Below are 25815 nucleotides of genomic sequence, written 5' to 3' on the forward strand. Positions count from 1 at the left end.
GGAATTTAAAAGAAACAGGAAGCCTGCTAAAAGCAAGGAAAGCTTAAGTGAGGTAGCACCTATTATGAATCAGAGAAGAAAGATTCCTATCTGATTGATTTGTTATGGAGTTCAGAGGAAATATCTGCAAGTTATTACACCGAAATGTACTTTCCAGCCTCAAAATACTTTGTTTTCAATGTTCTCTTTCTCAGCCTTATGTTTCTATTGCTTTTACTCTTAGGAATTCTGCAGCTCAAAGCTGTTTGTACTAAAAGTCAGCACAGGTTTTCCAGATAACCTAAAGGAGTTTAACTTATTTACTACTTTTTCACACATTCTTTCCTAAAAAGGGTATTGCATTGGCCAGTGAAAGGGATGATGGAATGAGAATCAGAAATCCACAGAAGAATCTTTCTCTTATGCCCTCCTGCCTTTAAGATGAGGAAGCTGTAGATTTTTTTTTCCTAGACTTCACAAACAAAATCCTATCAATATCAGGATAAACACACTGCATTGTTTACTTCAGTATATATATACACCAATTACATCAAATTAACAAGACCATCAGGAAAGACAACCTATGTGTTCAAGAGAAATACATAAGAATGTCTTTTTAATATAGCAGCTAGCTCCAAGTTTGATGAGGTGGCCTCACAAAGTACTATGGCAAAACTTTCCCTACACAATCGGCAAAAGTAAAAATCTAGTTTGAAATCTAGCTAGATTTTTAAAAAATACATATTTTCTCAGATACTCTAAGTCAATCCCTATTCCTTCTTCTTTTAAAATAATAAAGTGTGATAGATTATATTCTGGTAATGATACCATTAGCACACATAAATAAAAACTAGACATAAGGGAAAGTGACTACCCAAAGTGCTCTCATAGGCACAAAGGAAGCCTCTAGCATGAAGTTAAAGTAATCACATGTAAATAACTTCCCTGCAGGAAATGCAGCAAGAATTAAAAACCTGGATTTTGCCATCTGTGATACTCTCAAGAACTCGTCAGAAAGGACGAATTTACAGGGATTCTTCTTACCAGCTTTCTATATTTTAATTAAAAAGCTGAAGCAGGTGCTGAGGACAAGTTTATAGTGCAGTGAAACTAAACAAGATGAAGAGACAGAAACCCTACCAACTCTGCCCAGATGACCACATTAAGCCAAATATATTTTGCAATGTGCAAACTATAATGTTTCTTTTCACATTATGTACACGTGTGGACACACACAAACATCTTGTTCTTTCTTCACGGCATAGCTTACACTTCAACATTAATTTCAATTACTGAATTAGTCAATTAGAATCGGGTATATTTTCCTCTGTCAGTAATTTTAATGCTTATTAAATTCTTTGGTTCTGCTTCCAAAGAACAAGTTCCTTTACCTAGTCCTGAGAGACATAATAATCAAGCTTATGCTTCTTACACCAGTCACCACTGAACAAGAAACATATAAAGTTATCTGTCTCATTAATGTGTAAGTACTTCAAATGTATCAACACTTGAGGTTTTCAAAGGTATGTTGAAAGTGGTGGTGGTTAACATATTTAAACACATGTAAAGTTTCTCAGGTTTGTTTTCTGTTTTTCTGTGTATTTTTTAACTAGCCATCTGGCAGCCCCAAAGAACATCTTACTGGGGAACTAGGGTACGAGTCACTGAGGAGCTACTGAATCATTCGCAGGACACAAAAATCCCATGTTCAAGTTTTTTGCCTACAATTATTTGAACTTAAAAAGGAACACCTAAGCTGCAGACCAGTGAATTGATCTTTGTATTGCAACAGAATTCCTGTGATCTTCCATACAGTCTGCAAAAAGAGGTCACTGTGTTAAATATTAGTCTCAATACACAGTAGCCCATTAATGAAGGCGATCACATTAAGATTTTTCTATGAACCACTAACAGAAGAGAGATGGCTTACAGCAACAGGAAAGACCTAGGAACCAAGCAATCAGTACAGTTCAAAAACTCAGCTGACTTTTCCATTCTCATAAATAAACCTTTGACATTTCTATTCATCTCATAGCCCTTTTATAACTTTCTACTGGGGTTCAACAGGATACCCTGATATCCTAGACAATGCAAACTTAGGGCACAGCATGATCAATCCTTAGCTAGAACACAAGAATCTCATCAACTCTGCTACTAAGGCAAAGACTCGGCCACAATAAACCCAGGAACACTGCCATGAGACTGCTTACTGCACAGAAACACACGGCACTGTAACCTTTTAAGCAGTCTTCATTCGGGGCATTCGTTTAACTTCCAGACCATCTATCATCAACAGCAGATGCTCCTGGCTCTCCTCCATGCACTCGTTTAAGAAAACCATGAAGAAAACAGTAGGATGCAGTTTTTAGTAAAGCAAGCTGAGAGAAAAGTTATATTAAATCTAGTCAAAATGGCTGCTGTGAGATTAGGTACAAGTAAAAGCTCCCTAATGGTAAAAGCAATTTAGAACTGAACAGCTGCCAAAAGATCACTGATGAAAAAAAAAATCAATGGGAACATTCAAAAAAGAGATTAGCCAACACACTCAGAAACAATTTATGGGGAAAATCTACACACAATGGTCAGAGATCATTATTTACCCATCTGTAGGGAAAGCTAGATAGCCAAGCCGCTTCTTATTTAAAGAGAGCAACTTTGGCCAAAGTACAAAAAATTTTAATATCCTTCCAGCTAAAATTTTGTGGTGTACACTATATAATATCCACACTGCATCAGCAAATGCTTGAGGCTTTCTTCAGCAGACAGGGGACGAGAGCACCTTGCTCATTAGTCCTGTATCTCAAGTACCCTGAAATTACTCCAGCTTTCCTCATTATTTGATCAGGCTCCATTTTAAAGTCAATTCCCCCCTCCAATTCCTATGGGAAAGCTAGTCCAGAATTTCTTTCAGCCAACATATTTCAGGTAAAGCAATTTCACCACTATCTGTGAAATTTCCATCTGCTATCCTGACACAAAACTTCTAGAAAACCTTCTAGAGAGAAAAGGGCAGGGGGCAAGAGAGAGAAACAAGTTACCTTTTCCTAGGTTGACCCTAGAATCACCGTATTAGAAAAGACAAATAAGAAACACAGAGACATCTACATGATAAATATCTGACATTTAAAAAACATTAAATTGTTACTTCAGTTGTTCAGAAGTGATTAATGTTTTTTAATACAAATTAGAAAAAGAAATTAAATAGAGGAGCCCACTACACTACATGAGTATTCATTGTGGTTCTTAATCTGAGAGGTTAATGCAACAGTCACCTTGTCAGATGAAATTCCAATTGTACTAGAGTACCAGCTGTCCACAAAAATATCAGTGCCCTCTGCAGCTGAGAAAACACTAACAGTCACTGTGCTTTTCTCTACTTTAAGTGCTAAAATCAGTTGGTACTGCGATTTAACAGTAAACATGTTCACTTGGAACCAGCTAAATCCACATAAAGCTGTATATTCACTGCTGTATGCAAGAAGCTGGAACTATTAATGGCACAAATATTGCAAAATTACCATGATTATGTCAGTTGAGCTATTTCTACTTTTTTTTTTTCACCTACTGTAGGTGGCCCTGCTCTGGCAGGGGGGTTGGACTAGATGATCTTTCAAGGTCTGTTCCAACCCTTAAGATTCTGTGAATTAATTTATGAGCCAGATTACAATTTCTTCCCATATGCTTAACCTTTCACTCCTCTGGGCCTACAGCACATCCTTCAAAAGATACCTGTATCATTTATTGTGATATCTCAGGCATGCCCAAGACAACCACAGGAGTCTGAACACGATCACAGTCCTATTTAGGACTTAGAGAAGCATACTTGAAAATATGTAATTGCATTACAGTGAGATATAATATGCCAATCATATCTTTAAAGACATGCATTTTTTGTCATCTATATGCTTGAGCTCTTATATTTTAATGCCCATTTTACATGAAAAAAAATCTGCTCTTTCCTAAAGGAAGTACAAAGAAAGAGAAGCAATTATTTTACCAAAGAAAAAAATGCAGAGTGAAAAAAAAGCACTGAAGACAAGAATCTTTGCTTCTACTGAAGAATTTCCATAATTGAGAAAAATTACATTTTATAGCTCCTAAAACAGTTCCTTATCTCTGAATTTCCCAAACTGTCAAGCCAGATATTGGCAGTGATTTTAAAAAGTTCTATTCTATAATGATAAGAAGGCCAATGAAATGCAACTACATTAAATGCTTTCAGTTTATATTAATTTCCCAAATGGAGAATAAATTTTGTAATCCTAAATTACTATATATAGAAACATATTATATTCCTATAATATTTACTTTGTTGTTAAGAGATTATATGTTTATATAATGTATATCAAACATTGAAGTACAGTATAAAACAGATTACTTTTTCTAGCCTAAGCTTGATAGCATCTAAAGATTAGATACAAACAAGTTTAACAACTCTGCTCCATGATACAGCATTTGCCACTAGCATTTCTAGGTCATGCACAGCTGTGCTTGGAAGACAGAATATATACAAAACGTCTCAGCTCAGAATTAGCATGCTGGGGTTTGGGGTTTTTTTCCTGCATCTACATGGGCATTAGGATGAAAGAAAAATCTCAAGAATCAGTTTAAAAAAAAAATCACTTGATTGCTTATAAATACATCACACTGTCACAAAATGAAATGGGTATTTTATTTTCATTCACTGTGACCTACTTACAGATAGAACTCAGTAAAAAAAAAAGTCTATTACACCCACAGAGTCAATTATGCAGCCTTCATTCTGACATAACTTCCACTGATTTTTCTCAGCTAAGTGCAGAACTAATGTAGTATCTTTACACACAAATAACCAGACTATAGAAGGGAAATTCTGACTACATTGAGATCGATGGGGGTTTTGCCACCAATCTCAATGGAGAGAGATTTTACCAGTAGTGCCCAGTAAGGTGGAAAAGTCACACATCAAAGGGCTGTTCTGTGGCTAAATAAATGGCTTTTTAAAGTCACTGAAGGCCTTTCAAACCATAGCAAAACAATGCAAGGTGAAGCAGGCTTTCATACAAGCCTACCAAAACACTGTATTTTCCTTCCTTACAAATACCCTACTACCACAGGCAGGATCAACATCTGTTGGTAGGTTGAATATAGTTTCAGTACCTTATTTCCTCTGTATCATCATAACCTTGGACTTGTCACAGTCATTATTCTCCCTTCTGCTAATCTTCCTCGTGATGCTACTCTCCACCCACACATATAAATCAACTCTCCTTTTGTTCTGCAGGCATTTGATCAGCCTGATCTCCCTTTACCTACAGAAGACTCTTGGGCAGTCACAAGACAGAATGAGAAAGTCTAATTTTGTCCAAAGAAAAAGCATCAAATGGCCTGCTGTGTACAGTATATTAGTAAAATTAATATGTGATCCTGAGAAACCAACTAAACTACTGTTTCACTGTTACCTAAGCTACAAAGCTTTTTTACCAAGCTTTATTATCAGCCCATAAATATATCTTCAGGTTGAAAATGTGTGACAAAGGAAATATATGATTGAGATGCTCTTAGATCTCCCTAGGAATTCATATACAGTGTGTAATTTTGTAAGTAAGCATTCCTGAACATGGGACAATCTGCAAGTACCTGGGTTTTCACTGCAGAATCTCAAAATTTAAACACTAATAAACCAATTAATATTTTATATAGTATATTTTGGGGGAAAATGCAAGTTATGTTTGCATTTAAAAGCAATTGCAGATCACACTGGACTAGCTCAGAAACTACAAGTTTAAGGTAGAAACCATATTTTGGCTTGAGCAAAAAAGAGAAAATAGAAGAACAAAAATCTTCCTTAGCCAGTAATAAATTTTTAATGTAACAGGCCAAAATCAAGTTTATTGCTACTTGGAATTTCTTGTTAAAACACATGGAAAAAGAGTGTTGAACTTCACAGTATCCCTCCCCTCCTTATATTGAGACCTCTCCTCCCCTTCCAAAATAGTTGCCATGAATCATATATACACAGTTGAGATAATAGTTTCATATTGATGTCAAAAGTAACAAGCAATGAATACACTATTTCTTCCAGAGGAATTAAAAAAGAAAACAACTGGATACATCACACAGATATTGTTTCATAACATTACTTTCTTTTCTACTCTCAAGTTTAACATACATTTTGAAATCTGCTACTTCAACCTGAGGAAATGGAAAACCAAGAGGCATTTATATGTGACCATAAAAAGTGAATGCAGATAGCCCCATTAAAAATGGCATACTCATGGTATGATTAGATAATTAGGCAATTATAACACAGGATGCTGCAAGTGAAAGAAAGAACAGCATAAAGTAATAAATGCACAACCATGCACCATTCCCTGTATTCTGGTCACAAGTTACAACTACTCCAAATATTAGAATAATACATTAGTAAAAAAGGAGGTAGACAGAAGGGAGAGGAAGATAGAAAAATCATACTGCAAGAGCAAAACCTAGCTCTGGTTTGCAGAGGAATTTTTGTAGCTTTGCCCAATGGGGGAGGATCAGATGCAGCCCAGAATTCTGTGCAGAAGGACAGGTAGTTTAGCTCTGATGTAAATGTTTGAAGAAACAAGGCTGGAAGCTTTGCTCTTAACATAGCTGATCATCCTCTTCTGCAACATAAAACCACCATTGAGCATAGCATAGAGGAATTCATTATTGCAGCATACCTAGAGCCCCAAAAGAGCCCGAAATATGTTAGCTTAGGACAAATGATGTAGTCACAGCAGTTATACACATCACTGAGGAAACCAGCACAGACCAGTATTTCACCCCAAAATTTCTTCCTAGGCATTTTTCAATATTAAATTAAGAAAGATCTCAAAACTTCCGGGGGAAAAAAAAAAAAGGCTGCAATTTATGAATCAATATTAAACTGAGTAATCTGATGGATAAAAGTGCCTCTTTATACCACAAGGGCAATCAGCTTCCTGTCATCTATTTGGTGGAAAATGTTATAGTTTTTTAGAAGACTATAAATATTGACTGTTTCCCCAAGTAGTGGTGAAATGCAGGTCTAAAGCCATTACACTTGAATTTTGATACTTGATACAAACACTTAATATCTCAAAATCTCTTCAGCAGCTAAGGCCTCTGTGGACCCCAATACATCCTTGGTAATAGCTATGTATCACGCTAACACAAATTCCCTGCTCTTGTAACATTAAGGCAATCAGTCACTGTGCACATCTCCCTCTTTGCTCAGCTGGGATGGTAGGCAGTCATAAATTGAGCTAGAAACTGGGACAGGGTGGAGAAGAAGGAGAAATCTACTCTTACGAGATGACAGCCTTCATGTAACAGGAGAATAAGTTGCACGGTGGTATTCATGCTTCATCTCTCAGATACTTTTGTGGCAGGAATAGGAAAAGAAAGACAAAAGCTAAAGCAGAATCATCTTAGATCAATTCACTGGACTGCTTCCAGTCTTTCAGACCTTTATTACACAAACCAGTAGAGACAAGACTGATTTGCCTTCCAAGGAACCGTGCTGCAGGCTGTAAAAATGAGTTGGGTTTTCAGGTGGAGTTTCAAAATCTGACTTATTGTTTCTGCGTTCAATGTGTGTTTAGTGAAATATTTCAGATCAAATAAAAGGCATTGTTGCTTCAGGTTAGCCAGCAATTCAGATATAAAGGCAGCAGCAATATCCATGATGGACTATCTTGAACCTCATGTTCCCACTCTTGAATTTAAGCCATGAGCATCCCACTGAGCAGAAAGAGTAGCCTTCTGAGTGAAAGCAAAGAGCAAGCAGAAAGAGCAGAGAGACAGAAGAACTGACTTTCCAAATGGGAAGGGCTAGGTGATTATATGAAGATGTTAAAAGAAAATAACCAAAAAACCAAAACAACAAACCCACAATGTTTGAAGGTTATGGAACATTTAGAACAGGCTCATGTATTGCAGGAAGAAAAAAAATAAATTATCAAGAAAGAGCTTCCTGACAGAAAGGTACATTAGGCTAGGAGCATTATATCAAATGTCTTGCAGCAACTTCAATGGATTTTTGTATCTAACCTGAACAAACTCATGAGGGAGTGCTTGGAGTTCTAACTAATTCAGAAGCCTTAGAATCAAGCCATGAAAGTGTATATACAGCATGACCAAACAAGGACAAATAGGGAGATGAAATATATTACTTTTATATCTATTTAAAAATTTCTGTGGATATTCTGCTCTTCCCTTTCCCATCCAGTATGAACAGGTATTAATACAAACATACTCAAGAATAAAATAAAGGGAAAAAATCTGCTGGGCATTCTGGCAAAGCTAAAATTAAGCTGATAGTAAACTCAAAACACATTGTTTGTTTTATTGCCCATATTTCTTAAATTACTTCTTCCCTTTATATCCAGGTACTAAGTATACTATTGGAAATGTATGCAGCCACCATCCAAAACCTACATTTTCTTTGTAATAAAAACTTGTAAACTTTTCCTAATGTTCAACACAGGGATGGCCACTAGCAAGCACGGTTGTGAACAGAATAGAGGGAGACTGTCACAGACAGTAACCAAATATAATCTGTGTAGAAAGACTCAGAATTTAAGAAGACTGAGTGACAGCCAATTCTTAGTTGGGTATGCTGGAGATTTAGCGCTTTGGAAATTCAGTTACAACACATACACACACACAGGGAACCACATCCCTGTGAGCAGTTGGTCAGACATCTTTAAATTACTTATTTGCCCTTCATGTCATTACTTACACATCTAGAACATTAGACGATCTATCTAGCGTTCTAGATGTGCAATTCTGAGCAAAGGACATTAAGAAATAATGAATTAATTCAGTATGGAGTTTTTCCTTCTTTTTCCAAATTCAATCCCTGCCTGTCAGCAAAATTCTACAGAGGTCAAAGAGACTGAAGTCTTCACCAATAAGTACTTGAAGTCTGGGTACATGACAACATCTTTCTTTTGCAGCCTGAAAGACAAACTGTTCCACTGCAGACAGGACTCTAACTTACACACAGGTCAGCAGATCTTTGAAATCTTGGTATTTTTAAAGTTACATCGTCTTCCTAAGTAGGCTCCAGGTTGTTTAGATCCCTGACGATCTTTGAGAATGAAGGAAGGCAATAAGAAGGAAGAGATTGCATATTTTTAAAAGTTGACATTTCTGCAGCATTCTCTTTTTATAAAGGATGAATGTATTTAGCTATGAGTCTCACAAAATAAAAGCTGCGTCCGGATCACATATTAAGAAAATCTTAGAAAAAAAATAGGAATACTACACGTTTTCTTGAATTATTCACAGAATCTGTTCCACATATCCTATGTAATCTCAGAACACATTTTGTAGTATTTACATTATTAGCCATTCACCATTCATGACTGACAGTGACCTATATTTCACACAAATTAAAGTCTATGTAATGCAGAATTTAATATAATGAACATTCTATTTACACATGATAAGGGTTGCATGAGGTGAGAATACATTCACAGTGACAGTAAGAGCTACAGTTGCAAAGAACTCTTTTATACTGAAATATCCCAGCACTAATAATTTATACCTGTCTTTTTACATTTTCACATTACAGACACATATTAATTCATTAACACCGTGCTTGTATCATTACAATTTGCTGGATATTGGAAATGTTTTCTTCATAATATGGTAACAGAAAAAACATAATACAGAAAATAGTGTACAAGATCTTAGTTCTACACTAAAGGAGCACACACAAATCCTGACCTGATATGAAATGCATATAAATTGAGATTATAAAGCATAAGATTTTATGTGACAAAACTGGTGTTCAAAAATTATCAATATTACTTAAAGCAGAACATTACTTGTATCAAATTCTATCAGTCTTCTTTTAAGACATCTGACTGCCCAAAAGAGAATATGGCATACAAGAAATCACTGCAAATAAGATGTATTTTAAAAGGTATATCTTTAGTTACTAAGACAAAATATTTCTAGATTTACCTGTATCAAGCTCTCAAATATTCAGCAGTATTTAGCTTCAGAGTACTGAAAGATTGCCATAGTACAGCATTCCATTACTGCATTAGCAATTACCTTGCATTTTATCAGTTATCCTTGGGAAAAGTAGGTTTAAGTATTACTGTAAGCTCAGCGTTATGAAGGTACATTTATGAGGCTTAATGCAGTAAAAAGCCAGAGTACAGCAGCAGCATTTAAGAACTGTAGCACAAGGAATACAGATGCCAGTGACAATATGGTGTACAATTAATATTTATCATTAGAAGTAGTCTCACAAATGCAGCAGTGTTAATGACAACTCCCATTTCCAAATCATTGATTTTAAAATGTGTACAGTATAATACAGGTTATAGAATTCTTCCATTTTATACAAACTAATACGACTGCTCAAATGCAACTGTGCTTCTTGGATATTTACAGCTTCCAGAGCTATGCAAAGCAATTAAATGATTTAGTCACTGTATTTTAGAGGAAAAGCAAAGGACTAACAAATGTTAGTTGAAAAATATTTTCATTACACTTCCCTACAATTTTAACATTCAGAAAAGAGAAATTCTCTAGTCAATATTATCCCAGTATTTAGTCTTACTGCTGCAGATAAAATAATTTAAGGAGTAATTATATTACAATTATATAGTACCTTACCCTTTCTACCGGTGAACCATAGCATGCAATGACGAAACATAGCAGTGGCAGATGGCATTGGTATTAGTAAAAGTGAATAAAAGGATAATAGCAGAAAAATGGTGACTGGCAGACAAGAGACAGAAATGTAGATGAAATGAATGCAAGCTGGTAAATCTTGAAGCAAAGCTCCACCTTTAAGCCAAATGTTGCCTCTAGTCTCCTCATAATTGAGCATTAAGTTCTATTTGGATACAAATTGCAACCTTCAGACCAGTCTTGATTCTCTTCATACAGAAATGCACAATTGTATCTTGATAAAGAAGATCAAAAACGTTTTGTAAGCGAAACCCATAATCAGAAGCCCATTATTTTCTCCCCTTGAGTGATTTATTCTTTACATTTTTAATCTCCAAATTCTGCCAGAGCTGCAGTCTGTTTCTAGCACATATGTATCCACTGCAGATGTAACTCCTTGCCTAACCTGCAGCACCTCTGTATCCAGAATATTCTCAGTGTGCTCATTCATGCTGTTCTGTTGCCAAACATTTTAAAGCATCCATCAAATACAAGTGGAATCTATTATAAGAAAAAAACAATCTCTTCTTTTAGCTCACCCTGAAAATGGAAGGTTTTCTGATCAACAGTTATTGTGAAGGTGCTGTCGTCCTCATCGTCTATACCAATCACAGCTCCCTGTGAAACAAAGAACAAAATCCTGATAAGGCAAGCAGTGACATCAGCAGCATACACTCTATCACTACACCACTGGAATTTAAAAAGCATTGACAAATTAGAAACAAACTGTGTACAGCAAAGAGCAGAGAGATTCTCTGTTTTGAGTTACAGAATAAACCAGTAATTATTTGTAAAACTGATTTTCTGGCTATTAATATGCATCTTTTATTTTTGTAATGAAGGTGGTTTTACACTACAGCATTGTTACAGTAAGTAGTTTTCTACTACATTCCAACTTGTATTTTAAAGAGTGGGAATATTTTATAAGTACTTTCCACGTATAAAAATAGTAATTCATAGACACTCTACAAAAAGAAGCTCTTGACCTGATTTTCTCTACCAGTCTATAAACAAAAATAAAGCATTCTAGCAGAATGAATTTAGCCCATCATCTCACTTCACTGGTACATTGCATGATCTAATTTTCAGTTCCTAAGTAAATAGTAACAGTAAGTCAACAGGATATATCGAAAGAGCTAGCTTTGTATTATAATTCCTTATGAATTATTAGCAGGAAATGCGAATAAATTATAGAATTAAAGGCCACCTGTGCTCAGCTATTTACAAATCCATCCACATCTTTGCTTCTTACTCCTATCCTCAACACTTAATAAATAATAGTTTTACCCAGGAGAAAACACTGAAAACAAACCATTCCATGAACTCCAACAAATGATAACATTTAGTTAAAAAATCACCAATGGATTTACTCAGCTTCTCTTCTCTAAGAGTCACAGCATCAGAATCTGTTTCATCCTTCTCCCTCCCACAAAACAGAAAGGCATCACTGGAAAGTGCACAGATTTAAAGGGTAAATTCTGCCCATACTGTCCAAGTAAATAGCAAATAACAGCAATACAAGTGCTTGTGAGTCAGCTCTAAGTGCTTCACTTCATTCAGCCATGTATCATACAGCAACTGCAGACTAAGGGGTCAGGTTTACATTGGGCTGGCAAAAACTTAAGAATTGTTTTGGTACAGACGTAGTAGCAGAGGGATCTGAACCAATTTTATTCTCAAACACTCTTCATACCCCTTATATGAGGTTTCTGGACAATGGTACTCATGTATGGAGCTCAGACTATCAACAGGCACCACAAGGTTGAGCAGAAGGAATAAGTAACTCAAATCTATACAACAGGAAAGGATAGCTCCAAACTGTTGGGTGGGTTTTTTTTCCCCCCACTCCACTGCCAACAATGTATCACTTAACTACTCCAAAGGAATATCTTCCATATAGGCTTTTCAAGGACAGTTCTGTGATCACTACAAAAGAGACATCTAAAAAGTGCACCCAAGCCAGTAAAAATCTGAATACTTTTAAGTGCCAGGACATAACAACAAATAGTAAACTAGCTATTACATTTGGAGACTATCTGGTAATCACGCAGTGTGCCAATGACATGACATGATAGGCCAGCATGAATTCTTTTTTAAAAATGTACCATCAGGTAAAAAGTGTCTGGCATTTCAAGTACATGTTTTGCTACACATTAAATCAAAAGATCACTGCAAGTTGTACAACATCGTTCTCCTCACAAGCTATATCTAAAAAATCTAAGTCAGACACTAAGAACATGACCAAGACTTCCCCTCAGCAAATATAGGTAAAACTAATGTAAGGCTAAAAAGGTCAAACTAGGACAGTTTAATCCTGCCTCCATTGTAAGTGGTGGGAGGAAACTGAGAAGCAGGAAGAGCATGTCACTGTGATCTCATTACAAGGTGCACATGGTCTAATTGCAATACTAAGGCAAAAGGTGTGAGCGTAAGCATAGAAAATCACAGAATTAGAGAACGTTAGGGGTTGGAAGAGATCTCCAGAGATCATCTAGTCCAGCCCCCTGCTAAAGCAGGTTCCCCTAGATCAGGGGGCACAGGAACATATCTAGCTGGGTTTGGAAATTTCCAGAGAAGGAGACCCCACACCCTCTCTGGGCAGCCTGTGCCAGGGTTTCCTCATCCTTACAGTAAAGAAGTTGTTGTGCTTATTTTGTCATGCAAATATCAACAAGTAAAAGGAAAAGTAGAGGGTGAAAGTTTAAGTGTGTATTCCAGAAAACTTAAATGGGACTTAAGCACAGTACAGATGACAGACACCGTTAAGAACACAGCTTCCTAAGTATATCATGACAGTGAACAAAAGAATTTGAAGGTGGAAATTCAAGTTTATGAAACACATGTATCAAGTGTAAAAAGGTGAGGAAAAAGCTCTTAAAAATCTATTCAAGAAAAAAGGAAGTATTGTAGCCAAAATGCTTAAATTACGTGTTTGTTTATGTTCACACCTACAGTTACAAACCAACAATTACTAAACAGAAAACATCTTTGATAGAATTTCAGACTGCAGAAGCCCATCTGTTCAGCTATCAGTATCACTGTCATCTGCCAGAAGAGCTGCTATCCAAAAATCAGAAAACAGAAAGATGCCTTTCACCCTCACAAAAAAACCCCTTCAACCCCACACATTCAGAGGAAGGATGGAGGAGTCAGCAAATCTTCAGAAAACTCCAAAGGGTAATTTCGGATGGGATAATGGCAGATGGGAGAAAAGAAAGGGATTGGTTTATGTTAAATACATACAAAGATGGATCATGCAATTGAACAGATTGTTCACTTTTAATATTACCTACACTTGCAGGCTGAGGCCAACCTTCATATTGACAGGTTCACAATGCTATTAAAGCAGGCATAGTTTTTCAGACTAAATTTTTCTGCACAATGCAAAACACATTCTCATGAAACTTTGGGAATGTCATGTTCTATACAGTGGTTTGAGTTTACATTACCTTTAAAGAAATTCTAAATTAATATATCAATACATTAAACAAGGGAAGGTGTAAAAAAAAGTCACCTGGAATCCAAGTGAATGAAGATTCCCTGTATGAGTCTCAAAAGGCTACAGGTACCCCTTTACTAGACCCACAAAAAGACTAGAAAGGAGTAACAAAGGAGTACAGAAGGAATGACTGCAAGAACCAGAGTTCTGCTGCAAAACTCATTAAATTGTTTGTCAGACCACAGATCACTTTCCCTATACTTCTTTTTGAGAGGCAAAATGCTCACATTCATACCCATTATCCTCCTGACTCCTTCCCCCTATTTGCATCAGTTCTGCACAGGGCTGCTGCATATTGGAAGCAGAGATTCTATGAGGAATGGTACAATATACAGAAAAGGAACTTGTACAAGAAATATTTTTGGTACATGCATGACCACAAGACAGAAACTGGGCATGTGCAAAGACATCACAGCATTCCTACCTCACATCAGTACTGTTATTTCAAGACGCAACAGCAGCACTCAAGGTTAAATGTCCCAAGCCAGAGTACTTCAAACAGGTAACACAGTTTTCCCACTATCCACCTCCTTACTTCTGTTTCCCCAGTCTGTACCCCTCCCAGATAATATTTCACAAACTTTCCCTGCTGTGTTCTTCTTTCCCTTTCTATTTCTCTGTGTTTCACTAAGCTCAAGCACAGTCAAGTGGGAGTGTTCAAACTGTCAGAATGGAGGACACAGAGGATGAAAGCAAATCTGAAGGACAGAAGGAAGCATTTTTGCAATGAGTTCTGTAGGTACCGAACATCTATACATCCACTTACATATCTCCACACAAAAAGAAATGAGACTGCAAATAGCAATTTTTTCATAGTGTGCTTCTACTAACCTATCTTATTCTGTCGTAAAATGCTTCTTTATACAATGTATAAAATGTATAACATTTTTATACAATACATAACATTGTAGAATGTAATTAGTCCAGCATGTCATTTGATCTCTAATGTTTTCTTACTTTTGTGAGAAACATAACAAGCTTTCTCACAAAAGACTCAGGTCATACTCTGCAGTGAAGCACTTTTATTAAGCATTCTTGCAAGAGCAGGTGTCCTAGCTAGTAGGCACACCTGACAGGTACAATATTCGGCTTTTTATTGCCTGTCCTGGCCGCAAGGTCCCTCCCTTGTTTCCTCATCGATTAGGTACTCCGAGATTTACAACTTCTCGAGGCGCCTAAATATCCTCCCCAGAGGATGTCTGGTTTTTGTATCCTATCGTAGATTCCCCCCACAGTCCTAAGATTGAAACTTTAATTAACACTTAAAACAAACAGATGTTAGTTGCTACACAGAAACAGATAACAGTCCCTGGGCCAATTCACTGATTTACACTACACAAAAGGAACAAGGCCAGTTCGCCAATTAATACTATACAGAAATGGATAACAGGAAAAACCCAATTCTTTGTCTTCATTTCTTTTCTAATTCTGCAAAAACAACATCAGCATTTCTCACACTTTAAATACTTTCACTATTTCAGTATTTTGCAGAGTCAGGAATAGAGCCTAAACCTCAAAAGTCTCCTTGCAGTTCTCTCTGTTAGGCCATATTACATAGCAAGTCATCAAGAACTGAATAAAATGACACTTACCCTGAGTCTAACACACCCTCGGCGCGATCCTCTCATCATTTTGTCTTTTGACTGAAACAGAAAAAAAAAAACCAGATCATTGGATTAACAAATACAGTATGAGTTTGCAAGAAGAAAGTTTGTTATTCAAAGCAATTGAGAAAAGAATGCAGCATTTTTGTATAAAGTTTTATCGACTGTTTAAATGAGGTGCAACTTCTGCTTCCAAAAACAAGAATACAATATCCCACTTCAAGAAATGTTGTGGATACCTTAAGGAAATATTTAGAAGCTGCACACCTAGAAGTCCATACCATTGCAGAAAGTAAAAACAAGTGAAGGAAAGAATTAAAAGATAAAAAAAAAGGCAGTATATTGATTTACATCTTCCTCCTTTCTCTCCTGTTCTCAGAAAAGTGTCCATATAGCAAAATCCTGCTGTTCAGACAAAACTGCACAAATGGAATTATATCCGTCAGAAAGCTTCCCATATCTTTCTATACAGATACAAATTTCATGTTTAGACGGGTTTCTATGTCTACTCACTAGATAGCACAGCCTGTTTTCATCACAACAGTAAGAGAAGTTATGTTTACAGCCATTTAAGCAGTAAGAGCCCAGAACAGGATTCTTACATCCATAACCAGTGCTCAAACCTGTAGTCCAGCCCATCTTGCAGATAAATTGCTGAATGTTTTATTTCTTATCTGTTTGAAGCACTGACAAGGAAATTCCAGGGGAAAACACCTCTAAGTCCCAAAGAGGCAATTCTAAATGGCCAATTCACCTCTGGTGATATCTCAAACTTTCAGCTGTTCCCAGCACTGACTCCAGTAGATCTGTCTGTAACTTTTTGCCAATGTTGGCAAAGCCCAAGAAGCACACATGCAAAGCCTTTTAGATAAAGAAAGAAAACATTTCAGTCATCCTAAACACTCCATTTTCTGTTAGACGCAAAACATTCCCTGGTTTTTTAACTACATACACACACTTTCTGTCTTTTTTCTGTTTTTTAAATGATAAATTACATGACATTGTAGCTTCATCTGCAAAGGTACTCTTATCTAATACAGCCTATTCTCTCTTACCATCCAAATATTCATACATTCTTTCAAGTCATGCAAACACAGCTATCACTTGTGTCTTATGAATGTATTAACTTGCGTTTATCTTCTGAAATATCCACTTCTCTCCAACAGTATCATAACAATTCCATCCAGACAATATATTGATGTGATTATGAGCAGCCTTATATTCACTGAAGCCATTAGATAATGGAATCTTGTAAGTACCACAGTGGGGAAAAAAAAAAAGGCAGGCACAAGACCTATCAGTCTTAACAGCAACAAATTATTTTTCATCTGTTACATATCTTGAGATCCAAGGAAAGCACAAAGCAGTCATAGTAAGTCCTATTCACTAGAGACAATTTTAAAATATCAGTGATAGCTTCAAATAAAGGTATGTTTTTGCTAAATCTCCCAATTCAGTCCCTAATTGCTACGAGTTGTCTTCTCAATGTTAGAAACCATCAGTACTAATCTACTTGTTTTCACATGAATACATGCTAGCTGGTCAAAATGAAATGGAAGACCAGCAGTACATCCATAATGTATTCTGCAGATATATAATTTATTTGTAAATTTCCTGAATTAAAACTTTTACATAGGAAGAATTTTTTGATTTTTTTTTAAATTATTATTATTTCTTTAAGCTTGAAACCAAGAAAGTATCTAGAAAGATAATTACTTCAATAATTTCCTATCAGAAATTGTACATATTTGAGACACATCCCACTAGAGTACACTTTTATTCTTTATATTCACTGCCTTGAGAGTTCTCCTAAAATGGGAGAAAACTCCTGAGAGCTTCTCACTCCCTCTGGCGGTTTCAACAAGAAATATTGGCTTTGTCTTTGCAGACAACGAGGACTGAGGATGCAACTCTGTAGCAGCTGAAAGAAACCTAGCAGATCTGATTGTCTGGATCACACACACCAGGCCTAAGTGCAGGAAGATGAGAGCTAGTCCTAATGCAAGGGAAGGCAGATGCCCAACCACCTTGATTTCCACTGTACAGATTGACTATCAACTCAACTACAGAGGATGATGTAAAAGTCTTCCTTTTTCTGTTACACCATTTTAATGGCATGCAAATCAAGTTTAAACATTATAACATTCTTGGTCTACAAAAATATTCACAAGATAATTCACAAGTACAGAGTGTGGTCCTACATACACACAATTTTGCCATCTTCAGAAACAGCTTGAATTGGTTAATACCAATTACAATGAAACAGTAAATCTAATTTATTCTACCTAAATGGAATAAGTATCTATCATTCCAGTATCTGCAGTCCCTGTGCACTAAAGCATGCAGCTTATCATCACACATCGTGCTCTATTCTGTCATCAAAATATAGCATTTTTTTCTGATTGCTACAGGAGAGTGCTTTATAAATAACTCAGCTGACATTTCAGACAACTTCACCTTCCCCTTAGAGCATTATGGTTCATCCTTTGGTCAAAATTATATCCAATACGTATCCAATACGTTCTACACTTGATCAAGCATCCCTGGATTAAAAAAGAGCCACCCCATAACTGTTCTGAGGAATGGCTCCATTTGACTGAACAAAATCTCACATGGCAGGAAGACATCTCTGAATGGCTAATGAAAAAGTCACATTTTACTTTCCTTTTGTATTTAAAGTTCTAATATGTAGCTATCTTTCTTTCAGTGATCAGTTTTATAACCAGACAAAATGACGTTTTCAATACACAGGGTACTGCTTCTGATGATAATGGACTTGAATAAGTTACAAGAGGATGGCAACAAGAGATAAATTTCACCTGAAACTCAAATAAAAATTTCTAGAACTTAAATAAGCTATACTGTATTACTGCAGGGGGAATACAGGCATCTCCCAAAACAATGTGGCCTTTATTGATTTCTTTTTTACATCCAAAAAGTGAAGTTAATCAAATACAGAAGGTATCTCAGGTAACCTACAGCTTTTTAGAGAAATTAAAATAATGCCTGAGTCTAATTAAAAACAACAAAAGAAAATTACAATCCTAATCCCCCCAAAGGCCTGCAGCCCTCCATCTTTAGAACTATTACTATTTCATTTGAGGTTTAGCTCTTGCATGAAAAGTTTAAAGTTTCAATATAAAACTCAGTTGCTCCCTGCCTCCAAAACTTCTCAGGCACATATTCTGTTTGTGCCGAACTGCACAGATCTTGAAGAGGTACATTTTTAACTCACACAGTGCTGCCAAAGAATTCTCTAACACAAGTACACAGATGAGCAAAACCACTTATGACATTTATTTCCCATTAGGGATGAAGAACCTGGAACAAGCCCTATTTATAAACAGTGATTTTTGCAGTTTAACTATATCTACAGCTTAGTTTGGACCACTTTCAATAACAGCCATCAGACTCACTAAATGCTAAGGCAGCCCTCATTTTTTCAAGCAGAAATAAACCCCAACAACTTTAAAACTTGCATGCTGTCCCTGGCCCATGATTCTTCTAGTTTCCTTGCAAGGCACACCCCAGTCTCAGAGGAGGGCCTCCTTGAGCACAGGAACAGCATCTAACAGCCATATTGTTTCTGTAGCTAAAGCTTTGACTTTTGTGGATGCAGTCATACAGCAGAAACCAAAACACTGCAGGAATAACTGAGGATGCCACTGGGGCTCATGTAACCCCAATATCTGAAGAAGGTAAGACAACAATTTATGGTTCCTGATATAGAAAAGCACTACACTGCTCATAGAATCTCACAAAAAAATAATACATGAGAGGCCTTAATAGGATCAAGGTGCAAAATATACAGCACAATCATAGGATTCTCCCTTCAGCCTCTTCCCCAAGAAGTACAGCTACAGACTAAACAGCCTCTACCTGCAACAAGACTGTGTATCTGATCATTATGTTGATCTTTTTATATTTATAGATTTGCAATTGCTATTAAAAGTTCACATCATATAATTCTAAGTTATTTTGTTTGAAACTTATTCATTAAATTGTGTCTCTCACCTGACAATTCATTAGGTTATTAGACTCAGCTCAACTGCTCCCGTTCCCAGTCTGCACTGAGGAAAGACTTTTAAATAGCTAGAAATCTTAAATTGTAATTTAACAACAGAAATCGATCTTCTAGATTGCTGAGAGGTTTATTTTGCACACCTTATAAAGAAAATACAAAAAACATGCAACAGATGAGATTTTTCAGGTAAATGAATGGATTTAGTCCTGAACTGGTTTTCTTTGGATCCACAGTGAGCACATGATCTGTACTCTTCTGATTGGCCAAACTGTGACCATCTTGATCTAGATCCTATAGGAGCACCCAACTACTCTTCAGGAAACTAATGGAGCTGACAACATGTCTGGCTTTGAGAGGACAGATGCTATGCAGTTCAGAGCACCAGGAAAAAATTAACCCACCAAATACTTTTTGACACACACAAAAAAAAAGAACGGGCACAGTACATTTATATATGATCAGAAATGCCAATAACGTGCACTGCAAAGTGATGATCAACTATTAGGAGACCTAAAGCTAGACTCATAGCCTACTAAAGAGGAACCAACTGCTTAAATGATAATCCTATAACAATTTACCCAGTGCATCAAAACCTGAGATACAAAGTTAGAACTATGTACAAAACCCAATTTAATGTTTCATCATAAGCATCCCATGTCTGCAAATTCAGAATTCTTTTTATTATTATACTTAGTTTGCTTATAGCTTTGTCTGGTTTTATTAGATTTTCTGAACTGTTTGTAGTGCGTGTCACAGATCAAATTATTCCAGGAAAAGGTATCACCTCAGCTGAGACTGGAAAGCAGAGGCCTCAAAGCGCATGTTTGTGCAAAAGCAGATGGATTTTTTTTCCTGTTTTCCTTGCATTTTTCCACAGCTGTTGATTGAGAAACTGTGCTTGGAAAAAACAGGAAAACACATTGAACTAAAAGTCTCTACCACAGAGGCACTGAGCCATCACTCCAGTTTCAAAGGAATAACTTGAAATCAAGTTAATAAGATTAATTTTCAGTTCACCACCAAAGGTTCATGAAACTGCTGCAAACTTTAAGTCCCCTTCCTCGGTCTCTGCATCGTACAATTTCCAAGCAGTTCCTCAATATCTTTTAAAAAAAACGAGGGTAAAAATATTTTTACACTACCACCACGACTGCTTCCTCCTAAAAACTGTTTTTGCACATATTTTTATCCTGAAAGCATTCAACCAGCATATGTTTTAAATACAGTTTGATGGAGTGATTAATGAAACAACAGAATATTTAAGCATTTAAATCTATTCTTCAGGCATCTGTTGGTGCAAGAACAAGTAAGATGATGGGAGGCTATCTAGTTTTTATTCAAGAATACACATTACAGAGTTGTCATACATAACGGGGGGGGGGGGGTTGCAACCCTCATTAACTACACAAGGCAGCTGTTTAAGTCTACAGCATTTTGAACAGTTCTTCTTTCAATATCACCATATGTCAAATATCCACAAAGTTTAAAAATACTTTAAGGAACTGACCTTCCTATCTACTGGCCCTGGTTTTAGCATTGTTTGCATAGCTACGCTAGTTCTGCTTTCAATTTACTATACGATTAAAAAAATAATACAATATTTATTTAAAGAGTACACTTAAAAAAAGAATTTAAATTGGATTCTCAATCTTGAGGGGTTCTTTGGACTGTTTCCACAGGACTCCCAAGGGTAATCAAGGCTATAGTGTATTTAGGACAGCACTTCTGCCAGAAAACACAAATAGAAGGAAAATTGCCTTCAACTTCTCCTTCCTCCCTGCCATTTCTTTATCTTCATGCTATCTTCCAGTATAATGCCAACACACATTTCTATACTGACATGCAAACAATAAATGACAGAACAAATTCAGAAAAAAACCAAAATCAACAGAAAGTTATTTTTCAGCTGTAATCCAGATTACAGAATGATTTTACAGCTCCTGTGCCAGCAGAAGGCAGAAATGAGCCACTTTGAGACTTTTCTGCTAAACATTGTCAGTACAACCGACTACACAATGAAAAAAACCCACAATGCTTCAGTAGACCTACATGTACTATACTCTCAAGAGAAAATATTGGTGGATTCACAAATGAAAGCATATTGCTGGGAAAAAGACATATTTTGGAAAATCATTGGTCAAACTGATAATAAAATGCCACACAGTCATTATTTCATTTTTTGCTCTTCAAAAAAAAAGAAAAAGAAAAAAGTTAGTATTTACCAATATCAGACAAACATTTATTCAAGCAAAACCATGTAAAGATAATATTTGGATGTCAAGTCCAGATCACACTCTCTAAAACATATCATTCATAAATAATTTTTTTAATGTACTTGTAAGTAAATCTGAGGTTGTACATTTCTACTCTGAAAGGGAAAAAAACCATGAAACACAGAAGAAGTAGGGGAAAAGGCAAACAATTTAGCATTGTAAAAAACCTCTGCAATACAACTTGGAAATGCACGAGAAACATCTGCATTCACACAAGTAGTACTACTAGTGTTCACTGCAACACAATTAAGAAGAAAGGAAGAAATACACACAAGACTGAACAACTTGACGTAAAATCTTTTGCCGTGCTCCTTTAAAGTTCTAATCATGTCAGAAATGTAAATTTGATTGAATCAATTTGCTTCTGATGAGGTCTTCAAGACACGCCTGGACATGTTCCTATGTGACCTGATCTAGGTGAACCTGCTTCTGCAGTGGAGTTGGACTGGATGATCTCTAAAGGTCCTTTCAAACCCCTACCATTCTATGATCCTATTCATTTTACCAAAAGACAAAATATACTAATTTAGGTGTTTCCCCCCCCACTCCAAGTGCAATGCTATCGCACACTAACTCTGTGTCAACGTTCACTCCACATTAAGGGTACTTTTCTGCAGTCTATTTTAAGTTGCTACCAAAGAAGTCTACATACAACAATACAAAGACACACCTATGAAGAAACATGTTTCTGGATTTAGCTCTGATGGAAAGTTCAGCTGCATCAGTAGTTATTACTATGCAGTTTTCCACAGTTTCTGCCAAAAGTTAATCGGCTACTGGATCTACTGGAGGAACTGCATCCTGCATTTCTGGATTGCAATAGGCTCGGGAGTTTTCAAGTGGTGATGAGCAGGCAATCAGTTAACTGTAATCTCTTCATATCAGCAAAGCTTTTTCCAGATTGCACATCAAACAATCCCAGCCTACCCCACCCAGTTTCAGGCTCAAAAAAAATATCATTCAATGACACTTAAACAAGCAGAGGAAAGCAACTATATTGCTTCAGACTGAAACTAGCTTCTAGGGGATGAACAACAACAATGGACAACATTCCCTCAGAGGGAATGAGAACACAGCCCTATCTACATGTCAAATAAGGCTCGAATTCAAAATACAAGTCTACATATACAGGCCATTTCCCCACATAAACAAAGCCCCCGAGCCTGCTGACATTTCAAATGAACCTTGCTTATGTACCACAACCTTATAAACAAGAGTTTTTACTCTAAAACTGAAGGAAACAATATCCCACTACCCTCTCAATGCTAATATTAGTATTTGTGAGGCAAATGGTCAACTGGGACTTGATTTGAATTATCTTCCAAACCCTTGTGCCAGCTGACCTTACCACCCCATGAGTAATCATGCCAGCACACACAAAGTAGCATGCGTGCTGAAGGCCTAGTTCTTTTGGCAGCCAGTCTTCCACTAGCTTAAGTTCAATATGATACACACCCTTAGCTACAAGAATTAATTCAGATGTGTAGAAAACAGCAAAACATGTACTTTACAGACACACGTGCAGAAAATATAGCACATAGACAAGGAAAGCATTCTAAAATATACGTTAACTGCAAGAGGTTTTTTTAATGGTAAAGGCACACAGAGGATGTGATTTCTCCAAGTCAATTTGAAGTTTTTATGATAGGTAGTTTAAAAAAATGGTTTTTAAACTTGTGCACTGAAAGTCCTTCTCATAACAGAAAACAAATCATACAAAATAAAAGTGCAATGCATATGTAGGGATATCTAATCATAGGAAATAATGTAAGAACTTACTTTCATTCAACAGATGAAGAATGAAACTCACTGCAATAACCAGAATTATTACCATAAATACTAGTCATCAGCAAATGTTTCCATTTCTGTAGCTGAATATTAAATGACTTTGCACCTTGGACCTCTACTTAGATTACATTCACTAATTCACCTCAGGCAAACAGATGAGATTTGAACGGCCATTAAAAAGCAACTATAAAACCACTTTTATTTCTCTATCCATATTCCTGCTGAGGGATTTTGAACTTATATGAACCAAAAGCGTTTGAAAGTCTTTTACGCTAAGAGCCTCATAAACACCTGGGTCTGGAGAGAGCCCTACTCTCTCATAGTAGCACTGAAAATTCAGATGTAGGAGAAAACAAAAGTTACCATGCAATGCTTCTGTATGAATATACCTTCACAGATAGCATGATACTCCAAATTAAAGTATTTGCTGTAAATCCACTACATTTTACTATTGGTTACATTTGTACATGCTTTATCCAGACTGACACACTAACAGTAATTGCTTCATGCTAAGAAAAACTTGTCTAAGCACGTGGTTCATATACTCATTTAAGGGCATATCCTTGAAAATAAGGGTACAAATGTATTTTTTCAAATGTATTTGTAACTTAATTCTCGTGGTTTCATAAGGGGCTGAACAAGGCAGCAAGTCAGGACCTGTCAGTGGTTATGAAAAAAAAAGGGAGTTTCTTAACACACTGCACTTAAAAAGTTCGTCGGAAGTCCTCGACAGAAAAGTCGGTCTCAGAGAACCGACGTGTCGCTGATGCAGCCAGCTCGGGGTGGGCTGCGCTAATGTGGCCGCGGCCCTCGGACAAGGGGTGACAGAGAGGAGCGCTGCTCGAGACGAACCGCCCGGGAAGGCGACACCGCCACGGGCCCGCCGCCCGGGCAGGGCGGCTAAATCGGGACAAGTTTCCGCTGGACAGAGAGGAGGGCGCTGAGACAGTGAGGCGCAGGACAGGGAGGCTAACCCCGAACAAGCGTCTGGGCCACCCGAAGCGAAAGGGCCGGCCCCACTCCCCCGGGGCAGAGCGGTCCCCGCCCGCCCAGAGGTGGGTGTGAAGCCCCGGGGGGTATGCGGGAACCACCTACGGCTTCCGAGACCCCACGGGCGACGCCGGCCCCAGAGACACCGCTGACCGGAGAACTCTCCGCGAAGGGGCTACGGCCGCTCCCGCCCCGCGACCCCGCCCCGGAGCCGTTCTCCCCCCCGCGCCGGCCGCCAACAATAACAACGCCGCTCGCCCCCATCGATAAATCTCCCTGCGGGGCCGCCCCATTGGCTGCTCCCGCCGCCTCCTCCTTCCCCATTGGCCGCCCGAGCACTCACACCGCCCGAGTCCCCTCCCCGCCCCCACCCTGCGCCTCTGCCGCTCTCCCGGCTTCTCGCCCGCCCGCCGGCCCGCCGCTGCCCCTCACCGTGTAGTAAGAGAGGAGTCCGGCGTTATAGTCCAGCACGAACCAGCGGTACTGCCAGCCCTTCATGACATTGGTCCATTTGCTCAGCGGGCCCTCCATGATAGACGCCATCTTAGGCACCGAACCGGCACCACCACACACACACACCGCCCGTTCGGTGAGGGGAGCAGGGGAGAGACACGGCGGCCGCCGGGCGGGGAGGGGCGGAGCACGCAGCGAGGGGGCGGGCCCGGAGGCCACACTTCCCCCGGGGCCGGGCGGGGAAGGGGCGCGGTCTGTGCGCGCCGCCGCGGCGGGAGGGAGGGGAGGAGGCGGCGTATGGTGAGAGGAGCGAAGGAGGGGGGAGGAGCTGGGGTGGCCAGAGCTGAGGAGCCAGGGCGTTGGGGTTTGTGGGCGTTAGTTGAGAGATTCGGTTCTTGAAGTGGTGGGGCTTCCCCTCAGGGCTCGGGGAGGCAGAGGATGAGGCGTGAGGGAGGGACATGTGGTGGCAGCGCTGTGGGGATGGCAGGACGCCCGAGTGCTTCGGCTGCATGAGGGCGGGAGGGC

The 25815-nt window shown here is 38.0% G+C and overlaps 1 protein-coding gene across 2 annotated transcripts in view; it reads right to left on the reverse strand.

Annotated features, from left to right (window-relative positions):
* Positions 1-25467, reverse strand: part of OSBPL9 (oxysterol binding protein like 9) — a 61192-nt gene extending 35725 nt beyond the window's left edge. For both annotated transcript variants that reach the window (XM_062003263.1, XM_062003262.1), the window contains exons 1-3: positions 25270-25467; positions 15751-15801; positions 11199-11277 (exon numbers count right to left, since the gene is read on the reverse strand). In XM_062003263.1, coding sequence (XP_061859247.1) covers positions 11199-11277; positions 15751-15801; positions 25270-25380 — 241 coding nt within the window. In that variant the 5' untranslated portion in view covers positions 25381-25467. The remainder of the gene's footprint in view (positions 1-11198; positions 11278-15750; positions 15802-25269) is intronic.
* Between the last annotated feature and the right edge of the window lie 348 nt (positions 25468-25815).

Source organism: Colius striatus, chromosome 10 (genome assembly GCF_028858725.1).
Source record: "Colius striatus isolate bColStr4 chromosome 10, bColStr4.1.hap1, whole genome shotgun sequence".
In the NCBI taxonomy this organism is placed as follows: domain Eukaryota; kingdom Metazoa; phylum Chordata; class Aves; order Coliiformes; family Coliidae; genus Colius; species Colius striatus.